This window comes from Mustela nigripes, chromosome 11 (genome assembly GCF_022355385.1).
Source record: "Mustela nigripes isolate SB6536 chromosome 11, MUSNIG.SB6536, whole genome shotgun sequence".
Lineage (NCBI taxonomy): Eukaryota > Metazoa > Chordata > Mammalia > Carnivora > Mustelidae > Mustela > Mustela nigripes.
The window spans coordinates 38799573-38820439 of NC_081567.1; the positions used below are offsets into that span (position 1 = coordinate 38799573).

At 58.7% G+C, this 20867-nt stretch overlaps 1 protein-coding gene across 3 annotated transcripts in view; it reads right to left on the reverse strand.

The window, feature by feature from the left end:
- Positions 1 to 2502: 2502 nt before the first annotated feature.
- Positions 2503 to 20867, reverse strand: part of RAB11FIP3 (RAB11 family interacting protein 3) — a 76101-nt gene continuing 57736 nt past the window's right edge. The window contains exons 4-13 of one of the 3 annotated variants that reach the window (XM_059415834.1): positions 20478 to 20612; positions 16282 to 16317; positions 12192 to 12285; positions 11380 to 11483; positions 7633 to 7773; positions 5499 to 5580; positions 4623 to 4760; positions 4261 to 4416; positions 3970 to 4110; positions 2503 to 3898 (exon numbers count right to left, since the gene is read on the reverse strand). In XM_059415834.1, coding sequence (XP_059271817.1) covers positions 3785 to 3898; positions 3970 to 4110; positions 4261 to 4416; positions 4623 to 4760; positions 5499 to 5580; positions 7633 to 7773; positions 11380 to 11483; positions 12192 to 12285; positions 16282 to 16317; positions 20478 to 20612 — 1141 coding nt within the window. In that variant the 3' untranslated portion in view covers positions 2503 to 3784. The remainder of the gene's footprint in view (positions 3899 to 3969; positions 4111 to 4260; positions 4417 to 4622; positions 4761 to 5498; positions 5581 to 7632; positions 7774 to 11379; positions 11484 to 12191; positions 12286 to 16281; positions 16318 to 20477; positions 20613 to 20867) is intronic. The other 2 variants (XM_059415835.1, XM_059415833.1) reach the window with 2 other exon arrangements.

Here is a 20867-nt window from a genome sequence, read left to right on the forward strand (position 1 = left end):
TCTTTGGGAATGGAGTTGCTCGGTGTTGGAGAGGAGCCTCCTGAACAAGGGCTGGGAACAGTGTCTGTTGGCGTTGGTGGGAGGCAATGGTTCATGCTTCCCTGTGCCTATGGAGTTCTCTGCTTTGGGACCCAAATGGCCCAATCAGACTGGAGATTCTAGTGGGATTGGGGCTCAGGGACCTTCAGAGGTGGGACGTACATGCTGGAGGCTAGGTTGGCCAAATGCAAGCAGGATTCCCTGTGCTGAGACACGCAACCTGTGTTCTGGCCAGTTTTAAGAAATGACCCATCATTGCCTTTTTTGTGAACCACCCCTTGCCCCGCCCCTTCCCCTGCCTGGCTTAAATAGGAGAAGAGATCCCATATAAGGAAAAAATCCCCATATAAGGAAAAAAGTAAGGGCCCTTCCCAGGGCCACCACCTCCAGGTCTCTGAGCTGCCAGCAGGTGGAAGGGCAGGTGCTGGGGCATCCTTCCTTCAGCATGGCTGGGCTGGGGCAGGGCCAAGGCAGGGGGTGGGCAGTGCTCAAGGGACAGCTGGAGGGACCAGAGAGCCATGCCCCCACCCACCAGAAGCTGTCTTCCTTGCTTTGTGTTCCTCCATCATGCAGGACTGACCGACTTGGAGGGTTCAAGCAGTCCTCAACAGACATGAGCTGACTTCAGACAGGATCAGCCTGGGGGGCTTGTGGCCAGGTCACTTCAGGGTTAGGGTGGAGGGTCCCTACATGGGAGGGGCGCACTTGGGTCTGGGGGTGCCCTTCCTGGCTGGCACTGGGCACTGCTGTTTCCATTTATGGTGGATTTGCGAGTGTTCTCCAGGCCCTGTTCCAGTGGATAACTATCTCCCCATCGGACGGGGGACCCTGGGAGGGCCAGGGCAGGGATCTCAGAATTGGCTGCTGGGGGGGCCAGACCATGGATAAACCCCCATATGTTTAAGAGCATAAAACACCCGATGGAGCTAGGCCCCCTCCCCACCTGCAGCTTCTCCTAGGCAGGGGTGGGCCCTACGGGCTCCAGAGAGACAGGTAGGTGGAGAGCAGGTATCACCCAGTGCGTCCAGGCTGGGGACAAGTGTCTCCTGGATCTTCACTGACCCTAACTTGCCACGGCAGCACTTGGGCACCCCAGTGCTGAGCAGGCCCTCTGTGCAGAGCTCCAGCGGGAGCGTGTGGTTGAAGCCTGCATCCCAGGCCATAGCACAATGCCATCCCTCCCGGGCCCTAAGTTCTGCTGGTCCCACCTGTGGGCAGCGGGGCCCAAGTCCTGCTGATGGGCTTGCTAATGAGTGCACTGGGGCCTGTGCAGGGAATTACCTGCTCTGAGCGCCAGCACAGGCCAGTCTGGACCTTCACACACTCTCTAGACCCTGGGAAAGTAGCGGGGAGGTGGCTCTGGGCAGGAAGTTGGCCTTGGGCATGTCCACATGCCAACAGCCCCCCAGGTTCACTCCTCACTGCCATCCCACACAGCATCCAGGACTCCCAGGCCTGACCTTGGCGGCCCCTGCTCACAAGCTACACTGTGTCCACTCACCATCGGCGTCAGGTTGTTGGCCCCATGGGCCAGCATACCTGGGCTCAAGCCGCTTCAGTGCCCTGCCGGATCGCTGAGGGTGGGATCCTTGGCCTTCCCTGAGCCTCAGGTGGTGCACGTGTCTCTGACTTGCAGGCAGCTAGCTCCATGCGAGGGAGGTGTTAAATGCACGGTTTGCTGCTTCGTGGACGCTTGGGCTGGGGAACTGACTTTGTGAACTTTGGGTAGCTCCCACTTCAAATTACATTTGCTCACTTACCCATGGAATCTTTTCACTACGTGCCCTTGATGATGGTGGTACCTGCACTCTCCCCCCAACCCGACCACCTAGACTGACCTTCCTCATCTTTGAGCCAAACCCTGTGTTGAGCCTGTGCCCTCAGTTTGGGTACCGTGCATGATGTCCTGGGGACATCACCAAGCCCCAGACCTGGGATGCAGCCCCTCAACCCAGCCTGCACTCGGTGTGTCCACCAGGAACACCCATAGCCCCAAAGGCCCTGACACGGCCTTACCCCAGGAGGGCCCCCTGGCTGAGCTCTGCTGGGGGTCCAGACTGGAGGTGCAAGCCTGGGACCTATGGGAGGGGTCAGCTTGAACAGAAGCTCTCCTACGGAGCTCACATGGTCCAGAGCCCCCCAGATACCTTGGAGGGCCAGGCCAAGCCCAGGGCACCCCACCCAGCCCGCAGACCCCATGGAGGAAGAAGCCGGTCTCTGCGTGTATAGATAGCTTTAATCTTCAGTAAGACTGTCCTGGCCTTGCCCTTCAGCATCCAGGCTACCATGGCTCTGCCTGAAGTCTTTGTCCAGGGAAGGCAACAGGGTCACTGTGCACGGCGACGTCTGGGTGTCTGTGTGAAGCCTCTCCCGGCAGCCCCTATGTACAGTTACGGGACCACTGAGTGATGGACAGAGACAGACCCACATCTGTGTCACCGGGGCAGGGCTGGGCACAGAAAGCAGAGTTCCAGTATTTATTATCATACATATATATATTTTATGTGTATACACAGATAATTTTCTCTCTTGGAAGTATTAAAAAATTGATCAACCTTCAATCTATAAAAAATACCTACTCTACATGATAGAAAAATCTCTCCTCCAAGTTTACACTGATTTACACCCAAGGCTTTCCCCAAAATGTACAATACGAGGCAACGTCTTAAATCTTAGTGTAGAAGATGGGCCACATGGAGGATGGAGGGACGCAGGGCAACACACACACACACGCGCACGCAGACGCACACACACACATGCCCTCTCACGCACACTTGCACACAGCAGTGGCCCGTCTGTGTGCAGGCCCAGCGGCCCCCGTGGTGGTGCGGTGCCTGGCAGTGGGGGCATAGAGCCAGGCAATGATTTCCTTAACGGAGCCCCCAGGCTGCTGGGAGGGCCCTGTTCTCCGTTCTTAATTGTGTGCTGGGAGAGCCAGCAGAGCTTGGCCACCTGCAAAACCCAGCTTGGGGAAGGGCGGCCACTTCGACTTCCAACTCCCAGGGGAAACGTGCACTCTGCATAGGAAACCGGGACTCTCCCGGGGCAGCTGAGACCTGCCAGGGGAGGGGCTGCTCCAGGAGGCCAGGGGGGCCACCCCAGCCGGGAGGCGGTTTCTCACTAGGATGCTGCCTGCACCTAGGGTCACAAAGGCCAGCAACACCCACCCGGTCCAGAGAGCAGGCTCCGCATGGTGAGACTCTCAAGTCCTGATTTCAGAAGAGAGGCTCCTGCCCCAGCCTCCACGGGAGGGTCTGGCACTGGACCGAAGTGATCCTCTGGACGGGAGCCAGCCCCGGGGAAGCTGGGACCCCCGCAGCTCCTAGCCAGACCCTGACGCGTACCGCCTCGGCTGCCTGTACTCCGCATGCCACCGCGTCTGGCAAGAGGGTCCTGGGGCCGCCCTGCCGTCGGGTGACGGCCTCTGAGCAGACCATGCAAAAACACCCTGGTGGGGACTCACCCTTCCTTCCCTGGTGGGCAGGCAGCAGTGGCGTCTGCCACATGGGAGGGAGCTCCCAGAAGGGTTCACCTGAGCTGGAGACGTCGTCTCTGCATCTCTGCAGAGAGCAGCCCAGCCCCACCCTCTCCGGTGTGGGTCCCAGCCCTGGGCTCCCATTCCTTCTCCCTCTGCAGACCCATCACTGCACCCTGGCCCAACCACTGGTCTCAGGTGCGTGCGTGCTGTGGCCATCTCCTGAGTGTGGGTGGGGTCCTGGGCCCACCAGGCTGGGCCTTCCTGCCTCTATTTGACCTCCAGGATGGATGGGTTGGTCTCCATGATGGCCACGATGATCCGGTCAATGTAATCCTGCAGCCGGAAGTTGATCTCCTCCTGCTTCTGAATCGCATCCATGAGCTGCAGAAAGAGCGGTGTCAGTGCCAGCCTGGTGCACAGACCATGGCACACATGGCCGGGCCAGGCCTCACCTCATCTCGGGAGACGGAGCTGATCTCCGCGGCCAGGGACTCCGAGAAGGACGTGGAGAAGAGGTTCTTGGCACCCTGGATGCTCAGGTTGATGATCTGCCCGTTGAGCTCGTCATTCTGCTCCTTCAGGGTGCGGTTATCCTGGGTGGGAGGCACACCAGCAGCCTCACTCCTGTGGCTGGGACCCCACTGTGGCTGACCTGGCACAGGGACTGGCCAGAGGGGCTTCCAGCGCCCCAGCCCCCCGCATGCTCCCCACCTCGTGCTGGGCCCAGGAAGTTTCTGCCACACCTGCTTCAGCCGGCGGACCTCCTGCTCCAGCTCGCTCTCGCGGGTGCGGCTGTTATACTCCTGCAGGCCCACGCTGCTGCCGCGGCCCCTCCGCTGCTCCGCCTCCAGCTTGAAGAGCTGCAGGTGCTCCAGCTGCTTCCGCAGGTCCTCGATCAGCTGCGGGCAAGTGTGGGTGAGCCGGGTTCCAGGCACCGAGGCAGCAAGTGCCAGCCCTCGGCGTCCTCACCTCTGGCTGCACCCAGCACCCTTCCCAAACAGGAGGACGATGCCACACTTCCCAAACCCCTCCCGCCCAGCAGCCCTGCCCGGCAGGACCCGGTTACCGGCCTCGGGTCTCCGGACACAGAGGGTGCCAGGCTCACCTCCTGAGTTGCCTCCTTGTCCCTCTGGAACTGGTGCCTCTCGTGACTCAGCCTGTCCCCCAGCTTCCTCCGGTTCTCCTGCTCATCACTGAGCCGCAGGGATAGCTCTTCGATCTCATCCAGCAACTTCTGCTTCTCCTGCAGCGGGAGGATGTCCTCTGTGGCGTGCCCACCGGCTGCCCCATTCGCACAGCTCTCCTGAGCGCCCTCAGCCCCTTGGGGTCCGTCCTAAAGGCAGCCCCTAAGCCACCCCATCATGACCGAGGTGCACACACCTCTGGGGGCACGCTGACCCTGGGCACCGAGTGCACGGGTGGGCCTGGAAAGCTCCTGCTGTGCGTGGCTGCAAAGGCCACAGGGACGGTTCCCAAGGGAGACAGGGCAGGATGGACTGACGCTGGGGCAGGACCACAGTGGCTCTGCAGGAAGTGCTCACAGGAGCCAGAGCCCATGTGGTCCTGGATGTCCTCAGGGTTCATAGCTTCCCAGGGGACTTTGGCAAGGAGGGGAGGAAGGGGGCAGGGGCCTCTCGAGGGAACACCCGCAGGACCAGGCATAGGGGGTCTAGCTGAAGTGGGCCCTGAATTCAACCACACATCCATCTCAGCTGAACCTCTGAACCCAAGGACCCAAGTCTGTGGGGACGCTGGGACGTCAGACAGGGACCAACACCCTCCAACAAAGTGATGGCCAGACCCAAGCTGTCCTTGTCCCTATCCCCGGGGCCTGTGGGCCCAGGGCCGTCCCACTCTAAGAACCTGTCAGTGACAGAGGGCAGAGGGCAGAGGAGCGCCCTGACGTTAGCCGGACCGATGGCATGCCCACCTGTCTCGGGGCCGGGCCCCACACGCTCAGCACTCCCAGCTGACTGCTCACCTCCTCCAGGCGCTCAATATTAGCCTTCAGACAGGGCGTGCAGGACCTCAGCTCCCCATTCTCCTCGTCTAGCTGCTGCAGCCTGAGACACGAGAACAAGGCTGGGACCTCATGCCCAGGAAATGTGCCTCCCTGAGTCAAGGGAGGCCCCCTGTCCTGACAGCCACCCCGCGAGTCACCCAGGGACCCACAGAGGCTCCCCAGGAGGCCCCAGACCTTATGCATCACTCAAGTACTCTAGGCCCCAACTTTTCGTTAAACTAGGACGGTCATTAAATACACTTTGGGTCTAGGGACACTTGTGGGTTTACACAAAAGCTGCAGACGCAGTGCAGGGTCCCTGTGGGCTCAGGCCCCCTTCCCGCAGGCCATTTACTCATTGCTGTGGTGGCTCTGCCGCCCACACAGCCACACTGGGACACACTAGTTCCCAAACCACCCACTGCACTTGATTTCCCACCGGTGCCCCTTCCCACCCCGGGGCCACACTGCACTGTCGCCGCATCTCCTTGGGCCCCTCTGGTCTGTGGCAGTCTGTAGGACCTCCTTGGCTCTTCGTGAGCTTGGTCATTCTGGGCAATTCTCGTCCCATGTTTGCTCCGATGCCCCCACACTGGGTTTGTCTGGTGTTTCTGGGACGAGACGGGTCACAGAGGTGAGGCACCCTTGTCACCAATCGGGTGCCGAGTCCACACGACTTGCCTGGGGTCTGGATCATCTGGTGAAGGTGTGTTTCCAGGTGTCTCCTCCTGCCGGTTCCCTTTCCCCTGGAAGCCGGTTCCCTTTCCCCTGGAAGCCGGTCACTGGGCCCGGTCCGTGCCCCAGGGAAGGGAGGACTCCGCTCCAGCCCCGGAGGACATCTCCCCGCATTACTGGGAATCCCTCAATGAGGAAGGCTCTTGTCTGCTCCTCACGTCTTCACCAGGGCTCACGTCGAGTGGGGCTCCGGGTTATGGTCCGGTAGTAGCATTAGTGTGTTACTTAAAGTGGTACAGCTTTGACCTCTGGGAGCCCTAGTCAGCTGCCCCATCACCGTGCGCAGATCCATGCTTCTCTGAGCACCTCCCTACTTTCTGACACGATGAGAAGTCTCGCTGGCCTCACTCCCATCCCAGCCACAGACTTAGCCCCTTCTCCAAGGAGCCTCTTCTCCGCTCCACAGTCCTCTCCATCCTGCTGCCTTCCATGGCCGTCTGCACTGCACACCGTCTTCTTGGGCACCGCACTAGACTGGGGCCACACCAGAGAGCCCCTTATGCTGGGCTGACCTCAGGGCGCTGACCCCTCCCACCACCCCCACCCCCATGTAACTGTAGGAGGCTGACCGGATCCAGCCACACAGAGCAGGCAGCAGGTCTGCTCAGAAGCAGTGACATGGAGTCCTGCCCCGTCCCCCAAGGGCTTCACAACACCTGGTATACCTCGCTTCCCACCAAGCTGCTGCCCTGCTCAGAATCCCAGGGAAGAGGCTACCCGCACGCACAGACGAGGAACACACAGCCACGCTGTGCTGAGGCCCAGGAAAGAAGGTCCCCCAGCTGCCCGGGCCTGGCTGTGTCTGCTGGCGAGGAGGCCTCGCGTCTGGATGGCGGGCGCAGCCTGGAGGCCTGCTCTTGGAAAGGCCTCACAGGACTCCTCTTCCACCCAGTCAGCCGCACCCCTGGCCGAGGTGCTGGAGAGGACCACAGGCCACAAGCCCTGGAGTCCTCCCAGTTCTCAAAGTGGCTCTGGCTCAGTGACCAAAACCCCTCACGGCCCTCAGGGAGGCGGTCTGACCAACCACTCTTCACTGGGAGCCGTCTGGGCCCCGTCCCATGACAGGAGGAAGCCTGGGGGGCAGGGGAGGGCGGCGACCTGCGTTGGGGCAGCTGGTGGTCTCTCGCTCTCCCTGTGTGCTCCCCGCAGGGCATGCTCCCCCAGCTTCTCTTCCCCGCTTCTCCAGACTCTTGAAAGCTCCCACCTCCAGATAAGCAGAAGGGGACCCCACCAGCCTCAAAAAGGATGAAGGACAGACTCCACAGGACACCGGGTAGGGTCTGTCCGCAAATTCTGAGCCTGAGTGTGGTTCACAGCTTTCCTCGCGTGGCTCCTCCCTGGCCTCTGCAGTCCACTCCCTCCCCGGGCGGCAGCCCACCTGGCCTGCAGGCTCTCCACCTCGATGCTCCGCTCTCGCTCCATCTTGCACACAAGCTCCCGGTGCCGCCGCGCCTCCTCCAGCGCCACCTCACAGGCTCGCAGCTCCTGCTCCTTCAGCTGCTCCTCGAGGGCATTGGCTCTGTGAAGGCAAGGGGCGAAGGTAAGAGGCCTTCTGCTCCCTGCACCAGGGCCCCCCTGCAGGAGGGACAGCAGAGATTCCCCCACAGGTCTGGCCAAGGGCGGTTCTGAAGCAGAGGACGTGCCCGCCAAGACAGCCTCTGCTTCCCACACCTGTACCCAGGGCCTCAGAACCAGTCTCTGTCGCTTTTGGGCAGTGCATCCCCCATCCCAGCGTGCGGGCAGGAGCCTTCCCAGTGGCACAAGCCCACCAGGTGCTACCAGTCCCGGGAGGAGCCCTCACTGACCCTGCGGGTGGCACACCCAGGTTGCCCATGGCAGAGGCAAGGGGATGGGTTAGTGAGGACACGAGGACAAAGGGAATGTTCTTGTGGGGGCCCTGACCCCGGTGCCTACCAGATCCCCACGGGCAGCCACAGGACACAGGGACTGACCACCCCAAAGAGAAGGGCTCCAGTCCCTGCCCACAGAGCCCACACCTCCATGCACACAGGGCTTCTCAACCTCTTTCTGGTGCCTCACACCTAAGAGTGAACAGAGTGCCAGAGATCACAGACTCCATACAAAAGGTGTCGACACAAAAGCAGCCAAAACCATCAGAGAAAACACACCTCACACAGGAGAAAGCCCTATAATTCACACCTCAGAGTGTGTGACCTGCCCCACAGGAAACAGGAGCAGAACATCTGAAGTCAGAAAAAATTCAGTAAGAGAGGGCACCTGGGGGCTCAGCTGTCGGGCGCTTGCCTTCAAGTCAGGTCATGACCCCAGGGTCCTGGGATCGAGCCCTGCATCGGGCTCCCTGCTCACTGGAGTCTGCTTCTCCCTCTCCCATTCCCCCTGCTTGTGTTCCCCCTCTCGCTGTGTATCTCTGTGTCAGATCAGTGAGTGAAATCTTTGGGAGAAAAAAAATCTGCAAAGTGGAGAAAAGAGACAAAAGCAAACACACATTTAAATAAATAAATAAGGAAATTCAGAGTGTTGAAAGAGAAGACCAAGGATATCACATTTTTCAAAAGAGGAAAATGGGGACACCTGGCAGACTCAGTCAGTTAAGCTGCTGCCTTCAGCTCAGGTCCTGATCCCAGGCTTTTGGGCTCGAGCCCCGCATCAGCCCCACGTCGGGCTCCTTGCTCAGCAGAGAGCCTGCTTCTCTCTCTGCCTCTGTCTGCCCCCCTGTCTGCTTGCGCGCGCTCTGACAGATAAATAAATAAAATTAAAAAAAAAAATAAAAAAAAAAAAAAAGAGGAAAATCGGTGCCTGGGCAGCTTAGTCAGTTCAGCATCCAACCCTTGAGCTAAGCCCAGGTAGTGAGATCAAGCCCTATGTTGGGCTCCACACTGGGTGTGGAACCTGCTTAAAAAGAGGGAAACGGCAGAATTAGAGAACAGGAAAATAAAGAAAATGAGAAGAAACTTCCATAAGGTCTAACACATTTGATGAACAGATGTTCGGAGAGATAAGGAGATAGAACAAAACGTACAAAGAAATAATTCTGAAGACCTTCCTGAAGCTGCGGGGTATCTCAGAGATTTAAAGGTTGGAATCCTGTGCCATCACAGGAAATGGGGGGCCTTCCCAGCGTCCCAGGTGAGAGCCCAGACCCCACAGAGGGCACTGGCGCCCACCTGCCAACTTCCTGCTGTGGCTGCAGACGCAGCCCCACCCTCCGTGGGTGACACACTGCAGACACATGCGGACTGGCAGAGACCGCTCCTCTGTGCCCTCCCCAAGGAACCGGCCGGGGATGCCCTCCGCAGACAACGAGCGAGCCAGAGAAGAGGAAAACACAGGATCCAGAAAGCAAGAAGCCAAGCACGGGGGGGGGGGGGGGGGGGGGGGGGGGCGCCTGGGGGCCCAGCTGGTTAGGCGTTGGACCCTGGGATGCGGCTCCATCGTGAGCTCAGGGTCCTGGGATGGAGCCCCACATCGGGCTCTGCAGTCGGTGAGGAGCCGCCTTGACCATTCTCTCTCGGCCGCACCCCTGCTCATGCACACTCGGGCTCTCTCCCTCCCTCCAAAATCAGTCATGTTAAAACAATCAGATGAACAAACCGCAAGCCTGAGAACCCGTGTGGGACCGCTGGGATGCCGGTAAAGAGGCAGCAGCCATGCAGCAGGCTAGAGACACTGTTGAACATGAGGAACCCTCAAGAAGCAGCAGAAACATGTTTTTAGGAGAGCTCAGGAAACAGCCCAAGAAACACCCATAGGCTTGGACACGGCAGGCCATCGGGCAAAGGCCGTGGACTTTCCACTCCATACATAGGTAACTGGTAGGGCCGTCAGATCAGACGGAACCTCACCAGACAGCCTGGCCCAGCCAGGTTTCCCTGGACACGGACAGGCAGGGGGACAAACATCCCCGAAGCCCCTCCGCGAGCACGCCGGGCCCACCCTCAGCTGGGCAGCAGGACCACGTGGGCTGGCCCTGCTGGGGGAGCCTGGGCGGGGTGCAGGGTCCAGCCCAGGCTCTTGGCTGCACAGAGGACCTGCTGCAACTGTGCTAGTGGCGTGCGGGGGGCACCTGGTGGAACGAACCACTCGAACCCCCAGCCTCTGAAGAGCAGACTGCCGGCCTGACACCAGAGCGAGGTCAGGGAAGCACGTGCCATCCAGGATAAAGCGTCACGGCAGGAGTCAAGTGAGCCATGGGGCCTGTGACCAGCCCTGCTGCCCGGGTCAGGGGCAAGCCTGCGGAGGCTGCAACGGGAAGGGCCCTTGCCTGGAGTCACGGAGCGCAGCACTGATCCTCCTTCACGCCCCTGGGGCCGCCCCACCCTCCGTCATATGCCCGCACACCCAGCTGCATGCCCACACAGCCCAGAGAGCGGCAACTCCCGAGCCAAGCCCCTGTGCCACCTGGCAACATGCTGCCTTCAGCTGGGTATGTGTGGCACAAGCCGGTCTGTGACACGGAAAGGTGGGGGGGGGGGTAGGTCATGCCTCTCCCTCAGTGACGCACTGCCCTCCTCAGCATGGGGCCCAACTGGGCCAGGCTGTGTGTCCTGTCGCTCGGCAGCTACCACTGTACTTCCACCTCTGCTGCCAAGAGCCTGCAAGGACCCGCATGCTTCCAGGGTCAGGCCCACACCCAGGGGCAGGGGGCTCTGGAGGCCCCACCCTTGCTGTCCTCACCTGTTGGCTCTGACAGCGGGCGTGGTGGCGCTCAGGACACAGTAGAGGGAAAGGGGAGGACGCCCATGCCTCAAACACAGCCATCAGCATGGAGCAACAAGCCCATCTCTGGCACGTCAGAGTCACGATGGGTTCTCAGGATCGGGGACAAGAGCTGGGGCCCACATCAGAGGGTCCCAGTCCCCCCTCCCCAGGCGGCCTCTGCCAACTAGGAGGCCGGCCTCTACCATGTGCTCGGTGCGGGTGGTGTGGCTGCCGGCCTCGCCGGGCCTGAGAGCTGAGGAGGCGCCTCCCCTTGCTCTTTCCTCTGCGGCCTGAGGAGACTTGGAGGTGCCCCGAGCTGGCTCCCAGCAGCCAGCAGAGGGACAGCTCCAGATGGGAGCTGCACCTGTGGCAGCGGAGACCCTGCTCTGGGGCCAGGCTGTCACACGGACAGATGACCACGACCACAGAGACCCTCCTGCCTCACCTGTGCACAAGCTGGAGGTTCTCCTGCCTCAGCCGGCTGTGCTGCTCCCCATTGGCAGCTGTGTCCTTCTCCAGCTCCGATACCCGCTTCTCCAGGAAGACAACCTTGGGAGTGACACAGTGGCCTCAGAGTCCAGAGGCAAGATAGCCTGCATTCCCAGCCCACTGTTTAGACGGCAGTGTCCACTAGGCCAGAGCTGGGTCCACCTTGTTCAAGGAGGAGGTGGGCATGGGTGTGGGGTGGGAACAGAAGGTGAGCATGGGGGGGATGAGAGGGAGAGAGCACGGGGGGAACGGGACGGAGTGAGCACGGGGGGATGGGAGGAGGTGGGGTGTACTCCCACCCCTTCTCATCTCCTGCTGAGCAGGCCCTCGGGAAGCTTGAGGTTGCTTCCACAGCGAAGTCGCCCTGCCCCAAGGAACGCACCCCACACAGCCTCTCTGGGAACTGCGAGTCCATAGTAGTCTGGCTCTGTGATTACCACCTGAAACCCTAAGAGCCTGCCTCCAGGGGCCAGGTGAAGGGTGCCTCTGAGCATCAGTGCACCTGGATGGGCCCACAGACAAATAAAGGCGACATCTGACCTCTCAGCTCCCTCTCACACACAGCAGGAAATGTCCCCTTCCACCCTGACCACTGGACAATGCCAGGACTGGCGGAGGAGCTAGTCAACCCTGATGGCACCACCACTGCCCCTCGGCCAAGCCATCACCCCATGTGGTCTGCACCCTGACACGGCAGCCCCCCAAGTGCCCCGAGACCTGGCTGTTCTCAGTAGGGGCCCTCCCTCCAGCCTGCACCCTGGGGCCCACCTTATCTGCAATGTCCTCCTCCATGCACTCCACTGGGTCCGGGGCGGGGTCCTGCAGGGTGTCCATGGTCAGGGCCGCTGACTGGTGCAGGTTCCTGAAGAGAAGAAACAAGAGGCCAGTCCAAAGAAGGACTTCCAGCAGAGCGCTGAGAGGCACGATCACGAGTTCTGGAAACATGGGGATTTCCAGGCCCATCTGAGAACCAGAACCCACAGCGCGGGCCCAGGTCTCTGCCAGCAGGGTCCTGGCAGGACGCTGCTGCCCAAGGGTCAGAAAGAGTCCCCGCTGCTCTCTGGAACCCGACCTCTCAGCCTCCTTCCCTGGCAACAAATGGGTGAAGGTACTTTGTCCTCAGTAATAAAAAATGACTTCATTCCCCTGTGATAGGAAATCATCTCCTCTTCTGCTATGGGCCCGTGCAACATTACTTCAGGATCCTGACTTCCAGATGCAGCGTCATCCACATGTTCAAACTTACTCCTCGTGGCAGGGACAGGGAGAGACCAGGGTCTCACCCAGGGTTTCTCAGGGGTCAAGCCTGGGAAGGTGCACAGACCCAACTGTCCTCTGCGGCAATAGGTCCAAGGGCCTAGCACCACAGGCCACAGGGCCCCTATCCCCCTGAGCCACATCAGGAGCTCCCATGGGCCTGTGAAAACCCCCTCGATGCCCTCAGAACTCCTGCCTTGGCTCCTCAGCCCCTGGCCCCCTAGCAGGTGGTCAGCAAACACATGTGTGCAGTCCCTCTAAGTCTTATTGGTGGACACTCTAGCAGCTCTCACCCAGCTGCACTTAAAGCTCTCAGCACTGGCCCAGAGTACCAGCAGCGTGTCCCCCTGTGGCAACCAAGGCTCCAAACTGAGCAGCCTGATGTTCAGAGCTGTGTGTCTTTGACACAGCCGCTCCTCCTCCCTGAGCCCTACTTTCCCACGAGACTGGGGGTCACAAACTAGGATGAGGAGTCAACGAGATTTTACAAAGAAACAGCTCCTGTGAAAGATGTAACGCAGAGTAAGAATTCAGTAAAACACTATTAAAATTACACAGAAGATGTCCATCACATAAAATTGTTATTAAATGTATGAAGTTCTGTTTTCTTTTTGGTATTGACTGAGCTTGTACATTCCTCAAATTTCTTCCAGAAATGTTCAAAGGGGAAAAAAAGGCAGCTGTCTTTATCCCTGAATATGTCCTGGGTGGACTGAACCCAAAGAGTCATCCTGTTTCTGTCCAGTTGCTGTTTCAAACGTCCATGATTTTGGCCCCACCAAGAGCTCCTAACATAAGTGCTGGGGCACCAGAGACCACCCTGCAGAGGAGCCACAGTCTGACCCGTCACCCCATCCTGAGCTTCCAGAAGGCCTCCCAAGGGCTGGATACGGGACAGGAAGGGGGCAGCTAGCATGTGGCCACTTCGGGCACTGCTGAGGGGGAGCGCCTCTTTCACATCAACCCACCCTCCCTCAGGAGACCCAGCAGGAGAAGGTGCCATGGGAGACGTCTGACGCACCAAGAATGCCCTCTGCCCTGTGGCAGTCCCACTGGCACTGCCCTTACCCCGCCTGGCCTGAGGCCAGCTCTGTGCGGCTGCCTCCAGGTCCTCACACGCAGGCTGACCCCACAGCCACGCCCATGTGCGGTAAGCACACAGCCAGGTCACGGAGGCCAGAGCCGGTGGTTCCAAACCCCACGGTCCTATGACAGGGCTGTGTACAAAGGCCTGAGTCACCGTGAAGAGTAAAGTACCACGTATTTTGAGTTTACTTAGAATTCTAGTGCCAGTTTTAAGTGCAACATGGCAGCAGATCACAACCATGTGTGTGTGTGCACGTGCGTGTGTGCGTACAGTCTGGAGAACAGGCTGTGTGTGAACCGTAACTACAGACACCTACGGACCGGGCTTTCTCACGCCAAAGTGTCTCTGCGAAGGGGAGCTCACATTCTCAGAGGCTGTTTCCAAGCAGCGGGCAGACGCACCCCAACAGCTGAGGCAGCACGGCCCCGGGGCCACAGGGCCCGGCCACAACCTCGATGTGGGAGGATGGGCGGAGGTTCTTACCTTCCCTCATCTCAGCCCCTTTAGCATCTGTGGGGTGAAACACGGATAGGGGGAGGAGGCAAGCAATGCCAAATGTGTAATCCCTGTGGGGTCTGGAACAAATATCATGTTCCCTGGAGTCTGATGCCCTATACAAGGGGGCTGGTGAGAACGAGTGCAGAGGAGGGTGGGTGACCTTCACTTCTGCTGGGTCCTAAGCCCCTAGGACTACAGAGATCAGCAGGAGGCTCACACGCCACACACAAGAGAGGAGGTGTAGGGAAGGGGCAGGAGGGCTGCAGCCGCCACCTGAGACAGCACTGGAGGGTTCGAGACCACAGCTCACAGAGGGGGGCCCACAGACGGCACACACACCCACCCATAGCCCAGCACGGAACCCCAAAGGCCGACAGCCAGGCCTGATTCCTCTCTGGGAAATCAGAAGGCAGCGAGACTGTCCACACCACACACCCGCCAGCAGCCGCGAGCAAGAACTTGAACAAGACAGACAAGGACACAGGGAAGAAGAGATGGGGAGAAAAAGCTTGTGGCTCGTCAAAGGAGGGGCCAGAGTGGACCAGTGTGGGGGAAGCAAGGATGAGGTGGTTAAGGCCACACCCAGGGGTTCCACAGGGAGGATGGGGGACAGACAACCCTATCAACAGCTCGAGAAAGGTTCCCGGGACGAAGGGTGGAAACGATCTGTCGGTCTGCCCACCATAATTAATGGGAAGAAGGACTCACAAGACTCATCGTAGAGACTCTGAACTTCAGGGGCAGAGAAGACATGTGAAAAGCTTCTGGAGAAAAGGTCACAGAGATAACCAGCAAACCTCAGGGTCCAGGCAGCAGCCCTAGTGCTGGAAGGTGTTAAGCGGTTCCTGCAGAATCTGGGAACGGGAGGGGTTTGCAAGCTATAATTCTACACCAAGCCAAAAGATGGGAGGAAAGCACCCAGCAAGATCTCAGAAATGGATTTCCAGGGCGCCTGGGGGGCTCAGTGGCTTAAGCCTCTGCCTTTGGCTCAGGTGATGATCTTGGGGTCCTGGGATTGAGCCCCGCATCGGGTTCCCTGATCAGTGGGGAGCCTGCTTCTCTGTCCCTCACCCTGCTCATGTTCTTACTCTCTCTCAAAAATATGAAATCTTTAAAAAATAAAAATTTAAAAAATATTATCTCCAGGGCACCCCTCTTCTTAAGGAGGAGTAAGACGACGAGCGGACAAGAATGCAGATGAGAAACATTAAGAAGGATCCGGGCGCGAAGTGACAAGCGGGGAAACAAGTCCTGGCGCACACACAGGGGCCGCAGGGCCGGGAGGTGCTCTGTGCAGGGGCGCAGGGGTGCAGGGGCACAGTGAGAAGGTGGACCAGCAGCGATACCACAGCCATCACTGCCTCCGGAAGAAGACGCGTCTGAGAAAGGACATAAGTGAGCATCCCGCGGCGTCCTGTGAAGGACGTGGTCACCGGACAAGCCCCGCTGAAACTCCCCAGAGCCAGCCTGGCGGGGCGGGTACCCACTGCCACCGTCTCTCCCTGCAGGAGGCCAACAGGTGGACCCCAGCTGGAAGGTGCAGAAATGGCCACAAGCGCATGTTCTTCAGAAACGCGGTGTTAGGCATATGTCCTCCCCCTCCTCCTCAGCCTGGAGAGCTGGGGAGGAGCAGAGCCACTGGAGGAGGCCGACCCAGAACCCAGACCTGGGCTCTGCCATGACCCTCGCAGATGCTACCGTGGGCTAGTGGACAGCAGACACCTGGGGATGCCCCAGCCCGGCCCGGACCTCACAGCAAAGACGCGGTAAGAAGGGCGCCATGCCAGAAGCCTCCAGCACAAACCTCCCCACCGCAGGCCAGGGACTGCTCACAGCGGCGGCGATTCTTTTCAGAACTCACCCCTGAGAATTATTTTCAGTCCCAACTGCAACAAGTGACTTCCAAAGGTGTCAGAAAGTACCTTGGAGAATGGTACTTCCAAACACGTTTGTAAAGAGCTGTGGTCAGTGATAAATCTCTGAAGGACATCTCAGTGAATAACGAAGGTCTCCTACCTTGCCACCTTCCTGCTGGAGAGCCGCTTCGCTGGACTGTGCAAAATCAAAACAAACAGGAAAATCATGTCAGAGAACAGACGGGGAGGAATGGGAGGAAACAGGAAACTCAGGCTGAAGAGATACGGGGTGGGGTGCATGTTCACAGGCAGGCAGCGCCTGCCCCCAAGGCCAGCACCATGCACAGAAAGGCCTGCTCAGCAAAGCACTTGGGGACACGGGAGCAATCTCAGGGCCTCGCCAAATCCAAGGCAAGTCACATTACTCCCACAGAAACCCTGGACGGAGCCACGACCAGACCTCAGCTCAGAAGCCGAGTCCAGCACCGCACCCACCTGCCACGGTGCTGGGTCTGAGCTGCCGGCCACTGCCACGCCCCAAATGCACCCCCACCCATCACGTGGCCATCAGCGGCCTCCACACGAAACGGGACACAGGCCTGTTGGTGACAGGAAAGTTCTGTCATCAAGCTTTGACTTAGGCAGTGAAACCACAGGGTCCAAAATCCCGCCCGGCGGCAACCTGGAGGCCCCTTCTGCGGCCACTTCTGCGGCAGTAAGTACGGTCAACCATGTGTCGTCTGGCAAACAGAACATCTGCAGTGGCCAAAAGGGCCGAACTTACCTTACCGCTCACTTCTGAAGTCCAGAGTTGTTGTTGTTTTAAGATTTTATTTACTTATTTGCGAGAGAGACAGATGGTGAGCATGGGTGAGACAGCATGGGGCAGAGAGAAAGGGAGAAGCAGACTCTGCTGAGCAGGGAGGGAGCCCCATGCGGGATGCATCCGGGACCTGAGACGGTGACCTGAGCCGAAGGCAGACACCTCACCCACTGAGCCAGCCAGGCGTCCCCTAGTTTTCTTCTCCAACGCAACTGCTACGCCACGGGCCGGCCCACGAAGGGCAGCTCTCCCTCCGGCACCAGAACCAGCCATGGCGTGCCTCCCTTCAGCCGAAACTCTCACACACACTGCAACTCCCTCGTGGCCCAGGCCAGGGACGGCCCAGCAGAGTCAGCTATGCCGCCTCCCACCTCGATTCCCTCCTACTTGCTCTGTAGAAATGGATCTGGGCCCCTCGCCAATTCTTCCTCTGCAGTTTCTACCAGCAGAGGGTGCTGGAGGGCTCCCACATGTCCATGTGTCTACCTGTCCTCTTGTCCTAGGGACATCTGGTCCATCCGGGCCCAGATCCCGCACGGTGGCGTCCTCTCAGCTCCACCAGGAGTTCCCTCTCAGAGCACCTCTGCTGAGGCCCTTCCTCGTGAGGCCTTCTGGCAGCCAGAGGGCAGACTTCCACCACGATCCAGAAGGTAAGCTCGGGACAAGTCCCTGGGTGTGGGGAGCAGCTGAGCCCCACCGCCAGTGGCGGCTGCCCCTCAGAACCGCTGTTGGAGCAAGCCCCCTTCACTCTCAGCGGCCGGCGTCTCGTCATAGTCCCCACGTGCGGTTCCTCCTTGTTAAAGCTCCTCGTGTGAACCACTGTGTGCTCCCCTCTCCTGGCCGACTTCCTCTGAGTGTCACGGGAGTCAGGGTACATAGCGACCTTGCCCAGACTGTACCGCTAGTCCGGTTTTGAGGTTTGTAATTTGAAAATAGGCTTTATACTCTTGATTTCTTAATATTCTTACTAATTTTTACAAAACGAATCTTTTCATAGAGGCTCCCAGGTATCTGGAAAACAGAATCGGCACTATAGATAGACATGTTCTGAGGTTCAGTGGGTAGAAAATATATTTGACAGGGGCGCTTGGGCGGCTCAGTGGTTAGGCCTCTGCCTTCGGCTCAGGACACGATTGCAGGGTCCTGGGATCGAGCCCCACATCGGGCTCCTGGCTCAGCAGGGAGCCTGCTTCTCCCTCTTCTGTTCCCCTTGCTTGTGCTCACTCTCATTCTCTCTCAAATAAATAAAATCTTAAAAAGAAAGGAAGGAAGGAAAGAAAGAAAGAAAAGAAAAAGAAAAAGAAAGAAAAATACAAAGCTTCCAGACACAGTTGGGACTGAATCACTTTTTGCCATCCACAAACCAAAACCAAACACTTTGATTTCATGACAATTCCATGGAAACCAACAAGCAAGATTTCGGTCTTCTTCACTTCAGTGTTGGGGATAAATTTCCCCACAGCTGTGTTGTGGCTTCAATGATGACTTTAATGGCACATGAACCCACCTTGACTGGGTTTTCCTCGGAGAATGGCTGAGACTGTGCACAAGGCCCCACAGAACTTGCCATCTGCATGGGGCCGCACCTCAAGCTCCCCCTCAAAAGCCCCAACAGAGGCAACCGTGACCGTGCTGAGGCAGGTTCTCAGCACAGAAAAGACCACTCCAGAAACGAGAGACCGGACCCACCTCTTTGTGCTGACCCTCAAACAGACAAGCATTCCTGTACTCGAACCCACGACAGCAGGACAGCAGGTCTCTGTATGGGAGGCCAGCTGGAGGGACCTTCCAGGAGCGCACCCAGCTAAACACATGCTACGTGAAGTGAAAGAATGGTTTTCCCTATGATAGAGGCCAGGAGGTCTCTGAAGTCCCCCGGAAGGCTAGGTGCTGTCAGTACCACCGGGACCCCCCCAGACCCCCTCGGGAAGCTGCCAAATGGCCACACAGAATCTTCGCCACTCGACTGGGCATGTGCTGGGCTGCAGCCTGTGCTGCGGGTGTCACCCAGAACCCGAGAAAGAGGCTGAATACACCAAAGTGGCTCCACCAGACAACAGGCAGGTCCACGGGTACAGCAGGGCTGCCGACCACAGCGACCTGCCAGGAAGCCTGAGCTGGCCTTGTCCGCAGGCTCCTCAAGACAGGGGAGCAGTCTGCAAAAGACAACTTCTCCAAACACGCTGAAACCGTCAGGATGGCTGGCCTTTCTGCCACACGTTCTGTAATTTGCAGCGGCACCAGGCCCCTCTTCCAGGAAGCCACTCCAGACTGCCACCCGGGAGCACACAGCCCTGATCAGCACCTAGCATCCTGCCCTGGCCAGCGTGCACGCTCTGTGGCCTGCACCCCCTCTGCCGGGCTGGCGCTGCGTGGCACGGAGCCAGCCACACAAGAAGCTACATCAACAACACGCTCAGACATGTGAACACGGACACACCCCTCGGACCCAGTCTCTTTAAGTGGAGCGTATCAAGCTGTGGGGAGCCAGCAAAAGGAAACCGTCTCCTTCTGGAGCGTTGACCTGAGTAGGGTTGGGGATGGAGGACGGAGAGGCAGGCAAACACTCAGACACAACCCAGAACTGGGAGACGGGGAAGAGGGACAGAATGGGGACCGACCAACGCCGGGGGCAGCAGGCACATGCTGGCTCCTGGGTACCCATCAAAAAACAGGGTAGCAAAGCTGGGTATTCTGGTAATAGAGTCTGAGGCAGCCTCACAGAAAAGGGTCCCAGGGACACGTGACTGGCTCAGTCAGCAGAGCATGTGACTCTTGATCTTGGGGTTAGGAGTCTGAGCCCCAAGTTGGCTGTAGAGAGGCTGTAAAAATAAAAAATCTTTTAAAAAAACAAAAAAAGGAGGCGCATGAAAAGGCTCACGTGATTTAAACATACACTCCTGAAAGCTATTTACAAATCTATTTTGGGGGGTTTTTTGGAGAGCCAGAGGGTATGAGCTATGGAAGGGGCAGGGAGAGGGTGAGAGAGAATCCCAAGCAGACCCCATGCAGACTGTGGAGCCTGACGTGGGGCTCGATCTCCCAATCCTGAGATCATGACCCTTGCCAGATTCAGGAGTCAGATGCTGAACAAACAAAGCCACCCAGGGACCTCAACAAATTAGTTTCTAAGGACCAAATGTTACTTTAAATTTCACAAAGCCCTTTCATGTGACTCTCAGTTAAGGAAATCTTGCAGTAAAATGAGGACAGTATCTCCTTCGAGGCGCAGACACGCTTTCACACACTGGATTTCCTCACAAGGGACACAGTGTTTGAAGCCAGCTTGCTCCCGTGGGACCAGAAGCGGTGGCTCGGACGGAGGCATGCACACAGAGCAAGGGGGGCAGAGGGCACCAGACACAGGCTCAGCTCATGCGGGGCCGGGGGCAGGGCGGAGGAAGAGTCCCGCTGCCGGCACACTCGTCTTTTGGCAGCAGTGGCACCCGGGGCCAGAGCCACCGGCCAGAGTGCGGCGACCTAGACTCTCCCTCCGTGTAAACAAAGAGCACGGCCAGGGACCAGACCGTTACCTATTCTGTTCAAGATCATTCAGGCGAGCGGAAAGATCCTCGAGGCGGTTGATCTGCTTGTGGCACTGGCTACAGTAAAACTCAAAAGCCTCGTCAGTGAGGATGCAGTGCAGCTTCACGGCCAGCGGGTCGGTGCTAGAGAGACGAGAAGTGTCCGCTCAGGACACAGTGCGCACCCCAGGCTGTCTGCCACTCCATGGAGGGGCTGGACAGAAGCATGCTGTCAGGTGCCCGGCTGTGTGGGATTCTGGCTCTTTCCTTCAACTGCCGGGAGCCCACCTCCCTCAACATCACCTCCAGGACAGGTGACACGCACCAGCTCGAGCAGCAGGGTACCTGGCCACACACCTGCTCCTTCCTGGTCAGGTGCTTAGAGAAAACAGGTGTGGC